Source organism: Lycium barbarum, chromosome 6, assembly GCF_019175385.1.
Source record: "Lycium barbarum isolate Lr01 chromosome 6, ASM1917538v2, whole genome shotgun sequence".
In the NCBI taxonomy this organism is placed as follows: domain Eukaryota; kingdom Viridiplantae; phylum Streptophyta; class Magnoliopsida; order Solanales; family Solanaceae; genus Lycium; species Lycium barbarum.
The window spans coordinates 118,627,061-118,644,481 of NC_083342.1; the positions used below are offsets into that span (position 1 = coordinate 118,627,061).

The 17,421-nt window shown below is 33.6% G+C and overlaps 1 protein-coding gene across 2 annotated transcripts; it reads left to right on the forward strand.

Annotated features, from left to right (window-relative positions):
• Positions 1–2,185: 2,185 nt before the first annotated feature.
• On the forward strand, positions 2,186–9,279 carry LOC132645841 (uncharacterized). Of its 2 annotated transcripts, XM_060363079.1 has the most exons (8): positions 2,484–3,039; positions 3,162–3,325; positions 4,017–4,247; positions 4,349–4,960; positions 5,759–5,935; positions 7,371–7,516; positions 8,867–8,977; positions 9,053–9,279. In XM_060363079.1, the coding sequence occupies exons 2-8, from the start codon at positions 3,293–3,295 to the stop codon at positions 9,126–9,128; spliced, it is 1,386 nt and encodes a 461-aa protein (XP_060219062.1). In that variant the 5' UTR covers positions 2,484–3,039; positions 3,162–3,292; the 3' UTR covers positions 9,129–9,279. The 2 variants fall into 2 exon arrangements, with proteins under 2 accessions (XP_060219061.1, XP_060219062.1); XM_060363078.1 differs by lacking the exons at positions 2,484–3,039; positions 3,162–3,325 and adding an exon at positions 2,186–2,460.
• Positions 9,280–17,421: the final 8,142 nt, after the last annotated feature.

Below are 17,421 nucleotides of genomic sequence, written 5' to 3' on the forward strand. Positions count from 1 at the left end.
CACCACAGTTACACAATGACCATGCTTAGGGTAATAATATATTTAGCAATGTAACAAAAAATTCGTAGTGAAATACCTAGATTGAAGGTTTTTTTGAGTTTTCAAAATGACCTCTGCGCCGCTCTATTCCAAAATCTAACCTTAGAAACTTGTTCCTACACTTCAATATACCATGAATATTGACTTTCGGGTTGAAAAACAATACGAAAAAGACGTTTTGGGGGGGGGGGGGGGGGGTTGGGGACCATTGAGATGGAGGTTTAATGGCGGGTTCACTGGTGTGGTTGGAATGGTTCGGGTCTCTGGTGGGGAAAGAGGGGCCGAGTTTTGTTGGCCTCTTTCACACACGAATTTCGTGCATGAAAGGCCAAACTTTATTTTTTGCAGTTTAGTCCTTTCACGCACTAATTAAAAGAGGGGCCGAGTTTTGTTGGCCTCTTTCACACACGAATTTCGTGCATGAAAGGCCAAACTTTATTTTTTGCAGTTTAGTCCTTTCACGCACTAAATTAGTGCGTGAAACCTATATATGTTTTTTTTTTTTTTTTGTGTTAATTTGGTTCAACTTTTTTTTTTTGGTGCTACAAAAGTCGCGGATTCGTAGGTCAACCTGCTATGCGCATTGATCCCATTAAATGATATCTCTGATCTTTATCAGTCTTCCTTTATTAATTGTGTTTCCATTTGAGTCATTTTCTTACAATGAAATTAACCTTGGGCATAAGCGGAGTCAGAATATGAAGTTTATGCGTTCGAAATTTTAGTCCTTTAAAGTTATTGAATTCTAAATTAAAATTTTATACATATTAAATGAATTTTTAAGTAAAGATACATGAATTGGACCAAAGCTATTGAATTCAACTGAATTCGTAGTCAAATCACTAACTCCGCTCAGAGCCTTGTAAAGAAAAAGAAAAGGAAATATGAAGACATGCTATTTTCTATTCATGCTAAATGCATGTTCAATATATTACAGAAAATGTGCTTTCTAGTTGACCAAAATAATGTAGATTTATATCTTAATTCCTAATGCTATGTTGACATGTGACCCTCAACATTGAAACAAAATTTTCGTTTGATTAATTAAACTATGCGAAACTTCCAAAGTTATTTCTCTAACATTGCTCGAGTCCACAAGTAACCTTTTTTTCTTTTCTTTTCGATGATTAGCTCATAGAGGAATTCACCCCTCGCACAGATCTATTAATTTGTAATAATATACTCTATAATTTACTAACTGAACAATTTAACTCTTTGAAATCAACATATCATGTTTCCACAAGGAAATAATTTTATCAACTCCCTGTCTCCTTCAGAATCTCATTATCACGAAGTATGCTTTTTCCTCCCCAAATTGTACTTACAAGCTACAGCTTCTATAATGACAATTTTTATTAAAAATTCGTATTAATTACTCCCTCTGTTCACTTTTATTTATCCATTATTTTAAAAATAGATTTTTACTTTTAATTGTCACTTTTAACAAATCAAGAAAAGACAACTTATTTTTTTTATTTTATCTATAATATTAATTACTCACTTCAAATCATTTTTCAAATCCAATAAAAATATGCACCAATTAATATGGATACATTAGTAAATTATGCACTTCATTTATTATTTCTTAAATAGCGTGAAAAGTTTAAAGTGGACAAGTAAAAATGAGCGGAGGAAGTATTTTTTACTTCGAGTTGCATATTCAAATTAATCTTTTAACTGAAATCAATAAGTTTCTCATTCAAATATGACCAAGGTCTAATCACTGTACATCATTTTCTTTGTTATTTAATAATCAAACATATCCTTCATTCAGCTTTTGTACACTATGAGCCCGTTTGGATTGGCTTATAAGCGGTCAAATCAGCTTATAAGTTGTTTTGATCACTTATAAGTCAATCCAAACGGGCTCATATATAAGCTAAAAATGTGTTTAGAATAAGTCAAAAAAATAAATTGAGATGACTCAATTTTTTTATTTATATTTTGCCTTATAAACTATTTTTTAGTCAAACCAACTTATAAGCTAAGCCAAAAGAGCTCTATGGCTAATAAATAAAATCCATTTCTTCATTTGGTACCCCCAACAAGTCACGCAGAAAGGAAAAAAAAAGAAAAAGAGTGTGGGGTCTTAATATAATTTAAGAAATCATATGGATTGAAATCTTGAATGTATAAAACTACAAATTCAGCGTGTGATAAGTGCAGCAACGGTTTAAAAATAACCAAAAAAGAAAAAAAAACCACCATCATAGGAAGCCTAATTTGAGAATTTTGCTCATTCATTCTTTCCATTATTTCAACTTGTCAAGAAAAATATTACTGCAAGGAATTATGGGTTCCAGCAACAGTCGTATAAGAGCATCATCATCATCCGGGTCGGGTTCGGGGTCGGGGTCAAGACCCAAACGGAGCAAGCTCAAACTTTCTTCTCTCCTTTGTGGTGCCTCCACTTCACATGAGGCACTTCTCTCAATCTTTACCTAACTTTTATATTTTTGTGTATTTTAGGGAAAATTGTTAGTTTTTGTTTTGGGGGTGCCTATTTATTTGCATTCTTGATGATTTTGATTGTACTAACAAGCTGTGATCATGGTAAAAAGGGTTTTGCTTCAATTGTTTTTTTTTTTTGTTTTTCTTCCCCCCCCTTTATTTTGCTTGGGTATTTTGCTGGCTAACTTAAAATTATGATCTTTATTTGATTCCCTTTGTTTAAAGGGGTTGCTACTGATACCAGTAGTTAAATTTGAAATCCAGAGTTGACTTTTGCTTTTCTTTTTCCTTTTTTAATTTTTCCAATTGGGACTGGTGTAGTGAACCTAAATGTTCTTGATTCTTTTGTTTTCTGGTAAATAATTGGTGATATAATGGGCTTGTTTTTGTTTTCTAGCAGTTGATAAACTCAGTAATGACAGCGGAAATCTATTTTATTATAGTTAAAATGAAGGTGTTGTTGCTGAATTGATAGAACCTAGTAATAAAGAGATAGAAGCTCCAACGTTTTTCTTGTTACTTGGTTGGGAATTAGATGCTCATTGAGAGGTATTCGATGTTGCTATAGTTCTGGTATATGGACATTCTTTTATCTATGAAATATGTTACTATTTTGGTAATGCGTTTACATCTTTTAAATCACCAAATATGTGTTATGTTGTAATGGATAGGCGTTCCGATCAAATGGTGGTGCAGCTATGCTGTCAAGTATTTGCTTTTGTCTTGTCCCTTTCTTCCTTTATATTTCCAATTGGGACTGGTGTAATGGACCTGAATGATATAGCGGCAGCTAATTGGTGACATGATGGGCTTGTTTTTGTGTTTTTGCATTTTGGTAAGTTCATTTATGATGGTGGAGTTTTTCAAGGATATCTAAGAAGGCATTTTAGCTGAATTTGTTAAACTTAAGAAAATGCAATAAAGCCATATCGTTAGTGTTTCGTGCTCGAAAGTTAGATGCTTATTTAACCGTGTTCATTGTTGCTCTAGTCCTGAGTTTGAACGTCCCTTTTAGCTTTGACATGTTTTGACATTTCTTACCAGAAACAAATTCTCTTAATCCATTTAAACAAATTTGCATCTTTTATATTACCAAAGATGTGGAAGTTGTAGTCTGCAAGCTTTTTAACAATTGGTGGTGCAGCTATACTGTCGTGCATTTCCCTTTGTTCTGTCCTTTTGTACTATGCAGCTATGGGTTTTTCTTTTGTTGTTATAACTTCTAGCTATTTTTTAAGGTCACAAATTGTTGAACGTTGCATCGCTAACATTCTTGTAAGGAGGCTATGTGTATCATGCTCACTTCTCTAATTAAAAAAGGGCTTCTAATGCCTTTCATTAGACTGTATTGCTCCTAAACAGCTAAATCAGAAAAAAACTTTCGCCTCTATGGTAATTCGCACTCTCTACAAGGCGATAGAGCTGGGTTTTTTTTTTAAAAATTTGGACAGCATTTGATTATAGTTTCTTCAGAGTTTGGCCGTGTTATTAGCGTCAATGATGATCTTTCTATCTCTGTTGTACAGCTTGAAGATTATCCCCAACCTCTCGTTGGTGATTTTTCCCGTAATTCTGTAGTAGAATCTTCAACATTTAGTTCAGAAGTTGGTCATGCTACTCAACTTGAGACTGGATCCTCATCAGAAAGCACTAGTGGTCTTATTCAGGATGCTTTTGTTGAATATAATTTGATAAATGCCGAAGTGAGCATCAATAGTGCATGCCTTTCAAATGACAAACATTCAATATGTGACCAGGTTAGTTCTTATTTTAGTCCATAACTCCACATTTTGGACGAATAGTTCCATAGCTACTACATATGTAAAAACAACCATCTCAAGAATTGGTCTCTTCACAGGCAAGAGGCAGCTTGGCTGCAGCCGTTAGTACTGAATCTTTGACGTGCTTGAATACTGAAGACCCTCACAGTGTGCCAGAGGAGTGCAGAAGCTCATGTTCACCTGTGGATTCAATGGAGAATCAGGGGGATGTACATATTGAGTCAAGTTCTGATTCTAGATCTATTTCTGTTGCTTCCGACTCTATACCTAGGCATCAATTTAACAATGGTGATGCCTCTGAAGAAGCAACAACTTCAAGTTCAGGATTTCTTTTGTTGGATAGTGAGCATGGAGTAACCTCCACTCAAGATGTGCTACATGTTGATGTGGTGAGTATCTCTTCCAACATTTTAGCTAGTAGCATTGCTGATATAGGCACTCAAGAAACAAGAAGAAACAGTAGGAGGCTCTTTTGGGATGCTATATCAAGACGCAGTTTAAGAAGGCATAGTGATTCTCCAACCATTGTTTTCGCTACTGGTCATGCTGATGATCTAGGATCTCGTGACAGATGGCTAATTGATTTTAATGGTGATCTCCATTATGATGGAGTTGGTGGATTTGATTCTGGTTATGGGGCTGGTAGAAATCATCGCAGAAGTGAACAAAGACAGCCAACAAGATCTGAGGTAATATATCAAGAACTTTATCTGTTACTCTAATGCTTTCGGCTGTTTGCGGTGGATATAGACAATCCCTGCGATAATTTTTCTTAATAGGAAAGGAGGTTTAGCTTAAAAAACTTTTTTCCCCTGATTATAGTGAACCTGAATCATATTAGGAGAAGGTAAATGCACTAGTCTGCTTATTAGGAGGTTTTGGTCTGTTATGATGGTTAATTAATTTCAGCCCTCTTATGTCATACTTACTAGTCTACTTACTCTCTCTAAAGCTTGATTATCGGGGCATATCATCCATATATATGTTTCACCGACTATATTAGTAGATGTTAACTTGCATTTTGTCTCATTTTAATATTCCGTATTGGGTATATTTTCCACTAGTTCCAGTAGAAAATCTTAGAAAAACATTGGTTTCAGCTAATTTTCCCTTTCTTTTCCATGTACATCTTTCTTTATTAACGGACGTACTGTCGTCTTACCTGAAAAAATCAAAGGTAAATGCTTAAGATGGCAGCAATTAAAAAAAATCTTTGTTTTTTCAGTTAAACTTTTTGGTGTTTTTAGCAAATATGTGTTTGCACAAATGTGTAATTATGATTCTATATCTTTTTATGAGCACAAAATGCATCTTAACTTTATCTTTGATCATTGTAGCATTGTGAGGCTACTTTTAAATGCGGACTACTTGGCACTTATAGCACTTCTCTCTTGGGGCGTTTAATATCATGTTTTCTTTTGTTCTTCTTTCCCTACCTAGAATTCACTAATGATAGTCCCAACAACCTATCTGTATTTCATATACAGATATCTGAAAGAGTTCTTGAAGGCCTCGGTGGTAGCCGAGTTCCACAGCAAAATCTTTGCTCATCAGGCCTTCATCCTGATGGTACATGTTCGTGTGAACCATTACTCACAACTGAAGATTTCAGTACACTTGCAAGTATTTCACGAATAATTATGCTTGCTGAGGCCTTATTTGAGGTATGTCTCCAGCATATACTGTCCTCCTTAAGTTTCAAATTCTAGTGGGTGTGGTTTGTTAGGAAAGACAACTTAAGAATATTCTCTATGTATCTTATGCATCCTTCTTTTAGTATTTTCCCTACTCAAGTCACATTCAAGAGAATTATTACAAAGAACTCTCAATGTTGTTTGTGGAATTTGAGAATGTCTACTGTTATTTCCATATAAGCACTTGGAAGGAAATAAGAAAGGAACTAGAAAAGTTACTGTATTTTTTTATCCATCAGCTCGTGCTACTTAATCTACTGCCCTATTTTCCGACATTAGTCTAGAGATTTAGAATGAATTATAAAAAAGCTATTTGACAAGGGAGTATGTCTAACTCTAGATTGAGGGATGCAAGACCCCATTTGTTGTTGTACTGTAAGTTGGGAATTGGCTTGCCTTTGAACCAGAATAAAGCAGATCTGATTAGGCGTTTACTAATCTTTGGTTAAAATATCCTCTACAAAAGTTTGTCCCATTTGTGAACCACCCAGTTTGGTTTGATGTACTCCAGAAAAGTTTTTTTAAAAAAGGAAGTTGTGTTGTCTGGTATGTTTTTGCTAGACTACCATTTGGATCTTGCTGGTGCTACACAAAGTATTATGATATTGTCATGGCTGTGATATGTCTTTTTGCACCACTTTGGGAAATATCAAATATTTTGATCTCTGCTTAGCCATTGTAAAGTTTTGAAGAGGTTAATTTTTTCAATCCCATCAATTTCTTGATATATTTTTTTCAACCCTGCCATACTGAGTCAATATGATTGGAGTTACGATTTTTATCCGTCAAAAACTCTACTGTTGTTAATTTTCCCAGCTTGAAAATATCATCAAATCTAAGTTAAACTGACCTATGTTGCTGGATTTTGTCCATTCTAAAGAAATTTTGCATCTGCATTATTTCTTGGGAAATAGGTAGCCAAGGGTAAATAAAACTCAACGAGTGTAGTAGAAATGCGTGACATCCGTTTCTCCAGTTTTAAGAACCCTATATAGTAATTCCAGCTGAAAGCGTGAATGCATCCAACTTACACATTTTGCTATTCAGAAGACGCTTGATTGTTGCCAGTTTCCTTGATTGCAGAGACCCTAGTCTGGCTTTAGTAAATTTTGCAGTGTTCAGCACCTTCACCTAGAAGAATCTTTTTTACATTGTTCAGCACTCCGCACTAATAGCATTATGCCTGCTTAATGGTGTACTATAGACACAAAGATTGGTATACTGGATACTTAGTGAATTTACTTGCAAAGATTGAAGGCTAAAGGAATGAGGGTTTCAGGGTTACTGATTTTTTTCATTCAATATTTATGACCTGCTAGTACTTTCTGGTATCTCCAATTGGCTTCTTATGTGAGCGCACGTTGAGCTGACATATTTAGTGTATGGCTTGGTTTCTTTTCTGTAGGTGCTGGATGAGATTCATCGACAATCTTTCACACTTTCACTATCTACGCTTTCACTTCCAGCTCCAGATTCTGTTGTGGACTCGTTTCCTCTCAAGTATCACAAGAAGTTAGAAGCTGTAGACAATGCTCCTACTGATGTCCAACAGTATGTCTTTTTAACTAGTTGAATAGTTGATATGCGGTATGCTTGCTTGAGCTATCTTGCCTCTTAAGGTTTACATGTTAGCAGTCGGTAGTTGGCACTGCCCGCTCCTTCCCCCCCCCCCCCCCCAAAAAAAAAAAAAAAAAAAACACCCCCAAATAATAGTATTTGCTTTGGTAGCTGAAATTGCTGGTCAACTACTGCAGTATGTTGTCATGCATGAGTTATGGCTTAGCATGCTTGTGGAGAACTTAAAAAAATAAAATTGATCTCTCTTTATTTTTTCTTGAACTTTTGACACATAAATTTCCCTCTTTGGATTGATTTGACGCCTTATTTAGATGTAATGGGATCCAAAAAACCAACCTTTTAGCCAGTTGTTAGACATAAGGCATAGCCGGATTTTAGATCCTTGGGCAGTCTTCAGAAGAAACATGCTGAAAATTCTCTGCCTGCGGGGTTATGAGCTTTACTCCCAGTTTATTTTCACGAGTATCCATTGCTCTATCATCTATCAAAGGCTACCTTTTAAACTGAAGAATCTCTCTTGATCAGTTATTTGCAAGTTTCAACTCTAAGTGGACCATGCCTTATGATCACTAGGTTGGGCTAGCCAAGTTTCAAAGCTAAAATTTCAGTCCGCCAAATTTGCCATTTTCAGAAAAAAAGGGCAGCCCGGTGAACTAAGCTCCTGCTATGCGGGGTCCGGTGAAGGGCGCCTTGTTCTGCAATTCTTCAAGGGGCTGTATCCACGGCTTGAACCCCTGACCTGCTGGTCACATGGCAGCAAATTTGCCATTTCCAGAAGTTTCTACAGATTCAAAGATGTACTTAAACATTAAATAGTGTTGATGGGCAAATTTTCCGTTCTGTAGTCTCTGACCTTTCTATTTGGATTCCAAGGGACAAAAAACGTAAACAGCTTGACAGCCTTATAATTCAGTTACGACACTGAATTTTCCGCAGAAGTATATACCCTGTCGCTTATCACTTTAAATATCCAGGTCTTTTTTTCGTTTTGGTCTCTCCCAAAATATTGACTCATACCCTTATATGGAGAATATCTTTCACTCCAAGAATTCGAACTAATATAAACTAGTTTTACTTAATAATAATTTAAACTTGATTATGACATCTTTTCAGTTGTTCTACCTTCCTCATTTTAAACAGTTAATTTGACACCTAATCAAACTAATATATTCAGCCAATTTTATTCTTAAAACCCCATATGTCAAATATCTGTGCGCCATGAGAGTAGATAATGGCCACCAATGACATCCATTCTTTTGTGGCCAAAGTGAAGTTTTATGTTTCTTTTTTTCTGTATTAATAAGCTGTAAGCTGTTTTTGTAGGTGCCACATTTGTTTGGCCGAGTATGAGGAGGGTGACAAACTGAGGGTCCTCCCTTGCCGCCATGAATATCATATGCATTGTATCGATAAATGGCTTAAGGAAGTAAACCGGTATGTTCAGACAATTCTTTGAGATGTAGCTTGTGCCTCACTTTTGTACTGATTTCCTACTTTCTGGTTTTCCAGGGTATGCCCAGTTTGCCGGTGCAATGTTTGCGAGAATCCTGGGGTTGGTTCTGTCTCAAATTCAGAAGCTTCTTAACGATGGTGCTAACTGTAAATATAAAACAGATTTAGGTGAAAAGGTAACAATGTTGTATTGAATTGTGTTAATACAGCTGCAAGATTGTAAATATATATGATATAGGTAAAATGTGGGTTGAATTAGTTGTGATAATTTCTTTTTTCCTTCATTTTTCTCCTATTTCTTATACTGCTAAATATTAGGAGTGACTAGTCTGAATCTTCTTCTCAGAGGGTGGGTGTGGTAAATGGGTCCACTTGGGTCCATGCTACGCTATATCTGGCCCTTTTCTGTAAATAACAAAATGGGCAGGGACCGCGTGAATGCAATAACCCAACCAACAAATTATCACATAAGTTAGACCACTTGGGTTGACCTTAGCAGCCGTTCCTTCAAAGTGCAATGGAGATTACCAATCTGAGTCATGAGCCTTCGGGATGGCCCTCATTATTAGTATAATAATGATTGGAAATAGCAAGGGAAATTCTCCTTTTAGTATAAATTTACTATGGATGACATTATATTTTTTGTGAAATAGTTCGAGGACCTCGAATGTATGGACAAGCACGGTGCGGGTACCGGGCAAGAGAGCTCATATGCGGATCAGGACGGGACGTGTTGAAAATAAAGAATAATGTTAAAACTTTTGCAGATGAAGGCTTCAGTTGCCCATCCTTAAAAAAATTAATTATGTCTCACCTTGGACATTTATATCTCATAAAAAAGTGGACCCAAATATTATACTTTTGGATCCATCTTTTTGTGAGATACAAAATGTATCGTATTAACTAATGTCAATTGTGTGAGACACATAATGAAGGTTTCCGCATCCTGTATGCCCAATTTGTTATTCCTAGTAAATGCATCACTTTTAAACTATTACAATTGATTGTTCCCCTTTCTTTGAAATTTCTTCTGTCATTTCTGGGGCCTGAAAGCATGAAATAGCTTTTGTATGGCTTTTTTCTGAAGAGAATTGAATATGAGTAATAAATACTAATTTCAGTTAACACGTGAAGTTCGTGAACATCAGTTCAGATAGTAATTAGCATGCCCATAGGCAGTAGGCACAGAGACCTAGCTGGCCTGCCACCAGAATACTTCTTATTACTTGCAATAATTTAAAAACTTGAGTTATAGTAATAGTTACGCTTCCATCTTCTTTTGTTTTTATCTCATTTCAGCTGAATTAAAAGGATAAATAATGCATATGTGCCTGAAGAAAAGGAGAATAAATTGAAATACGTTATTTTGGGGGCTCAATGAGAGTGTGATCTGTATATCCCTAAAAATATTCTAGCTAGAATCCGAAATTATTAAAAAATAAAATAAAAGAGTTCGATAAACTCTAAATCAGCCAACGCTTTGCAACTACCTTTCGTCCGAATAAAGAAAAAAACCTAGAAAACTAGGAAGAAAAACAAAGAGAGAAAGATTGCAATTTCTTAATTAATTAGTAGTTCATTTCAGTATGTTCAAAATGGTCCTGGCTTGATTTCTGCCTGACAAACGCTTCCAAAATTGCAGATACGAAAGTTGTGACACTTTATTTATTATAAGAATAAATATCATAATACAATGGCCAAATACATACGAGGGCACCTGAACTTGGCTTGAGGTTCCACTTAGACACCTCTTTATTTAGAAAAATTAGCAAAACGAAAATTAAACGGGGGATAAATTTAGATCTTGGTTTGTATTTGTAGTACCATGATCTTCTTTTTTATATGGAATACAATCACAAACTTCTCCCCAATCACAAAAAGGTTTACAATTATATACTTTTAAGTAGTCACAATCTGCGTCTGTAGAGCATACCAGTTCAGCTTCTACTTCGAAACATAGAAAACCTGTAAATAAATATTTTTAGTCATCGTTTTCATGATATGTAAGAAAATAAGAGAGAGAGAGAGAGAAAGAGAGAGTCACAAACCTATTGCAACAATAAAAAGTGCCATAGTATAAACCAACTTGAGGGATGTCTTCTCCATATCTAGAATGTTTTTGTAGTTATGTTTGCCTTTTTCACCATTGTATCAAATTTTAGACACTTTTATAGTTTAGACAATAGTCACATTAATGAGAAATTGTCGTTATATTTTGAGAAATGTGCTCTTTAATGCTCTTTTCTACTATTACAAATTAATGTAACTCCCTTTTTAATCCCCTGGGATTTTACGTAACGTACGGAGTAGTAACGTTATATCTCAAATTCTTTCTGGAAAATTAACTTATCATGAACTGCATTTTATGAATATTTTATTTCTCTTATTAGTATATATGCTTTAAATTAGTAAGGAACAATTACTGTACTGATGACATTAAATGATAGATTAGAATATAGTAATTCTCTAATTAAGAAACTAAAGAGAAAAGGTATTTATTAGTTTTAAAATCTTTTGAATCTTCTTGTGTATGTTGCTTCCCCTTGCAAAATAATCTGCACTCCAAATTGATTTGCCTCTAGAAATATATCCGCTCCTTTGTTACTCTTAACTCTTAAGACATGACTAATTTTTGGCCAAGTGTGGAGCAATAGTGAAAATGGAAAAGATGAAAGAATAGAGTAAGAGTGAGGAGTCTGCCTAGTATTTATGGACACCTTTACTTAACGCTGCATCATTTAGGTTCCAGACTCTAAATTTCTATATTTGTAATATCTGCATTATACTCACTGGTATATAGTAAACTGTCACAAAGCTCTCTCATATCACAATAAGGTCTACAATGATGACCTACAAGGCTACAACCAAGTAGGCACAATCTTCAATTGTTATGCATGCTAATATGAAAAGAATTATCTTAGATAAATAGGGTCACATATTTTTCTCTTAGAAAAATGTAAAAAGTTATCTTTTGGGGGTGGGGGAATAAATAAATAAAAAGGATGGAAAAACGAAACAACTATTAAAAGGGAGAGATATGGTGGTTTGATTTTAAAATACAGGGGTGTATATGTAACTTATCAGTCATTATATATGTAGGATTTTCATAATATAGACGAGTAAATGTCAGTAGATTTTTAAATACAGGTGAAGTATTCAACTGTTTCATATACATCATAAGGATTAATATAAATAATTTAAAATTATTGGAGACCAATCTGAGCGAGTGCGTAACTTAAATGACCCAAAAGTGATTGTAGGGATCAAAATAACTCAATAAAAACAAAGTTATCAAAGTAACCTTTGCGCACTAAATTAGTGCGCAATAGGACCAAACTGCAAATTTACAGTTAAGTCCTATTGCGCACTAAATTAGTACGCAATAGGGGTTATATTTTTTTGTACAATTTTAAAGTTTTGAAATTTCACATTTTTTTCGTACTTTGACCAATATTAGTCATGTTTCAAAACCCCAGAATATTAATTTTTTTATATAGAACTTGATATCTTTTTCTGCGAATAATAATGTAGGCTCAATACATCAAGTATACGTAAACGTTTGGATTGTCGCTTTAGGGTTGTAAAGTGCCCCGAAGTAAGTTTTGTTTGTTTGGAAACTTATTGTCTTTAGGTTTAAGTGTTTTATTTTATAGGCAGTTTTGATTTAAGTGTTATTAAAAAAAATTGTTTGAATAAGCAGTAAATTAATGCGTTATGCAAGTCCCATAAAAATTTTATCCAGTAGACTTAAGTAGTTATAAAAACAAGATAAAATTATCAAATAATGAGTATACGGAGAAAAAGTAGTTGTAAATTGGTGAAAATTTAAAAGGTCATAACTTTGCGCTAGGACGTCCGATTTACGCGTTTTTTTTTTTAATTTTGCATATTTTTGCGAGATCTAGCTGCGCAAACTGCTACAAGGCGGTTTGGCCGGGCCGGTTTTTATAAAAACGTCTTTTTCCCATTCAATTTGAATCTTGCCCCAAATTGGTGCACAATTTTCATTCATCTTTAGTAAAAATCTAGTGATAAAAAATATATTTCAAGATGGCAATCCAGTGGTAGTGATGTTTTGAATGTCAATTTCAAGGGTTGAAATTTAATTTATGAAAACAAGTTAGATGACATTAGTGAACTTTATATATAATAAAATATGTTTACATCGTCACTTTCACAAACTTGGCTTGGTGGTTTAGCCATCTCTTTTTTATCCCAACCACCAGGGATCAAACCTAGGTGGGAGCATTGAGAAAACAACTTGGGTGCATGATGCATGATTTAAGTAACAAACCTAGGTGGGAGCATTGAGAAAACAACTTGGGTGCATGATGCATGATTTAAGTAACAATTAAGTATAGTTTTTGCGTATCTATTTCTTAATGATAATTATTATTTTACTCTTTGTTATCTTATCGTTTATAACTAACTCGCGTGACATCCTAAACTAATTATAAATAAAACACTTAAACCTTTAGATAACAAGATTCAAACAAATAAAATTTACTTCGTGACACTTTTCAACCCCTAAAACGACGATCCAAACGTTTACGTATACTTGATGTATTGAGCCTACATTATTGTTCGCAAAAAAAGATATCAAATTCTATATAAAATATTAATATTCCGGCGTTTTGAAACATGATTAATCTTTGGTCAAAGTATGAAAAAAAAAGTGAAATTTCAAAACTTTAAAATTGTACAAAAAAAAATATAACCCCTAGTGCGCAATAGGACTTAATTGTAAATTTGCAGTTTAGTCCTATTGCGTACTAATTTAGTGCGCAAAAGTTACTTTGGTAAAAAAAATTGATTGAGTTATTTTGATCTCTACAACCACTTTTTGGGTCATTTAAGCTGCGGACTCCATCTGAACTGACCATTTCACATTTATCTTAAATTGTGATGAACAAAATTACTATTTTATCGCGAGAAAAGATGGTGCTAAGTCCCACATGACACTGCTCTTGTCACGACCATAAAATTCAGAGTAAAGTGAATTTACTCTCCATTAGATAAGAAAACAAAAACATCAGGAAGCTGCTGACATATTTCTTTCTTTTTTAGCCTGTTTTAAAAAAATGGTTTTTTTTTTTTTTTACAACTCTTCGTTTTAACTTTCCACATGGTAAGTTTAGATCACAAAATTAAAAGGTATTTTGATATATCCTACATATTTTTAATTTAATATTATAAGATTTAAAAGTATTTTTAATTTTTTTAAATTCGGTGTCAAATCAAAATCAGACAAATAAATTAAAATAGAGGATGTAATCAAACTCATAGTCTCACAGTAATGATGAAGCTCAAAGCATGAGGCAGTGGTTTCTCATACAGAAACAGAAACAGACAGCTAGCAGAAAAAAATGTTTGTGGTTTCCCACGTCAAACAATAAAAAAATAAGTCGTGTTGCCACAGAAAACAAGGGAATGTAAGCAACTTATGTTTATCATAATAAGTTGAGTAGAATCCTATTAATCTTCTAATGCAAATTGTATCAAATTATTGTAAATAATGTGTATAATCTATTGTCATAAGGTGTCTCCCGCAAAATGTACATTTAGTGGATCATATCTGCTGTCTTCTAGCTATACTAAAGAGTATATTCTTTTTCAGTTAGAAAGCATGCCAAGAGTGTCAATAAAGCAATCTCATTATTCTATTTATGATTGTCTATATGCATGGTAAAGGGTTGGGTTGGAAGTATTTTAATCTTATGTATATTGTAGTACCGAGATATAAATAGTTTTGCACAAGAGAAGTAATGAGATGGATATGATTATAGTAACTATTATCAACTGTAACTGAAAATCGAAATTGAACTCCTTTGAATCTTCTAAAAATGCTTTGAGGCGTAACAGTTGATTAAACATCTAGAGATGAAAATCGTTTAGTGTGGGCTACGAGAGCAAGTATCATTCTCAGACAAATTTCTAAATGGCGCATATTATATGTTTTGTTCCCTTTTTTCTGTGCAATTTATTTCACATAATATTTGATTTTTTTTTTATTTCTTTACTTTTAATTTGAATTTTAAAAACAATTAACCCACTCAGACATAGTACCTACATGGACTTTTTATTAATAAATCATCAAAAAAGGAAAATAAAAATAATCAAGAAGGGGCCAAATCTAACCTTACTGACGATCTAAGTTGGAGTTTCATGTCCTTTACTACATTGTAAGCCAAAAGCATTTTGGGTTTCTAATTGTGCTAAAACAGCCCTTTAATTTTGAACCCTCCTTAATTACTCCTATTATGCTATTGTTCCTTGCAAAGATACTATTTATGATGAAGAATCATTTTCATACTTGGTTTGGTTGAAATCAAACTATATTACAACTAAGTATTGGTGGCATCTAATAGATTTAGTAGATGAGATGTTGGAAATGATTGTAATGAGAAACTAGAAAAATATACTAGTAAAAATAATTTGTATGACCAAAGTAAAAACAAAACAAAAAAACAAAAAAGAGAAAAGAGAAAACATATGCAGGCTAAAACAGGTCTTTTGAAAGTTAATGCAGCTAGATTCCAAAGAAGTAGCAGCACGACCATCCTAAATTCCTAATGTAAAAGATTTGTTTGATGTAATTTATATTTCTAGTTAAATTATTACTCTTGTATTTTTTGGTTAATTAATTTTGATGCTGCAATTAGTATGAAGTAACTTAAAGGAACTTCAAATAAATAATGCTATCAAAATGGTTTTCCAACCATGTATAGTAGTAATCTTTTTAATTAAAGTTAACATTGCTTGCCTTTGTAGGGCTTTAACTATCTCCTACATTGAATTTCTTATATGCGGAAAAATAAAGTTAACAACTAAAGAGTACTTTAATAAATGAATTGTCGTTTTACCTACACTAAATGGTTTCTTAGAAATAAAGCCCACATGTAGCATTTATAAACCTCCAAGTTAGGTTATCGTTAATTAATTCTCTTTTGTAATTCGGCTAGAAACAATAACTTCATATGAGAAATAAACGGTTTGCTTTGTAGATGGATAAAGTACAACTAATATCGAAAGATGAATTAATTAATGTCTTAGTTATCTGTCTACATGTATCAACAGACGCCCTTTTTCCCCTTAAATTTTTTGTTGGAGGCTTAGGTAAGTATAAGAAGCAGAGTGAACCTAATATTTAGAGCCGGTAATTAAATTCGAGATGAGTGTGATATATATATATATATAATTCTTTTAATGTACTATACACCTCAAACTAAAATGATGGATTCATTTAAGTATACGGATTTACCTTAAATTGCCTATGGTTGGTAAGAAGAAAATTTTCTCATAACGGAAAACCTTATAGATAATCTTAGATATATATGTGTGCTTTATAGTAAAAGATGTACAAAAATATTAAATGAATTTCCCTTCAAGTCTTGATGGATCTTGTATAGAGTTACATGATATGTGTGTTGGTAAGAGGTAAAAAATATCCTTAAAAATTAATTAAAATGTGCGTAAACCGGCATTAACACCACAATCATCATAGGAAAAGAAGTAGTCCAAGGTGGAGTAGAAAAGAGTACTTGATCATTAATAGGTTTGAAAAGAGAGTCCTACGTCCTAAGATACAAAAGGGTTGATCATCAGCTATATATTCTATTTGTGGACATACTTTTCTTACGAATTATGGATATCTGGACCACGCATTGGAACCAAAAGAGGAAAAGAGCTCTAAGATCATAAATTCCTAATTAATTAATAGAATTATTAATAATAAACAGAAGCAGCTTTCAGTAATATTCATGATAATGATCGATAGAGTGGGCACTGGCCAGTGACTGCAGCCGCATGCAATTTCCCAAACTTTAGGCAAAGAATCAAATGCTTCTTAGTTTAGTGTCGGCTCCTTTTCTTCTCCTCTTCGAGTAATACTGGTACTAGTATGAGTAGCAGCAACCAATTCATTACTTTCCAAAAGTTAAAGTCCTCTAACAAGTCAATATTCTCTATTTTCTCCTTTTCTTTCTTGAAAAATTAATGTTTAACCGTGTGTATTATTTTAGTCATGAAATTTATTTTAAGGGCACAGATAATATTATCAACATAATTATACGATCGGATCACTTCAAATGAAAGGTAATTTGCATATAATAATATTTTGGACATGTGACCTTCTACTATACAACATGTTAAATTGAACCAGTAGTTTAAAATATTCATTACACTCAGGGGTGGAGCTAGGTGTTGGCTACGAATTTGGCTGAACGTAGTAATTTTGGTTCAAACCCTATTAGTTTTAAAGTTCGTTGAATATGAATAAGTTATTAATTTAGAACCTATTAATTTTAAAAGATTAGAATCCAGTTCAAATCCTGATTCAGCGTCTAAATTTATACTATCATACTGAATATAACATAAATCCTTAAAGTTATATGTGTGTCATGTGTAGCTAACCTTTTATAGCTATA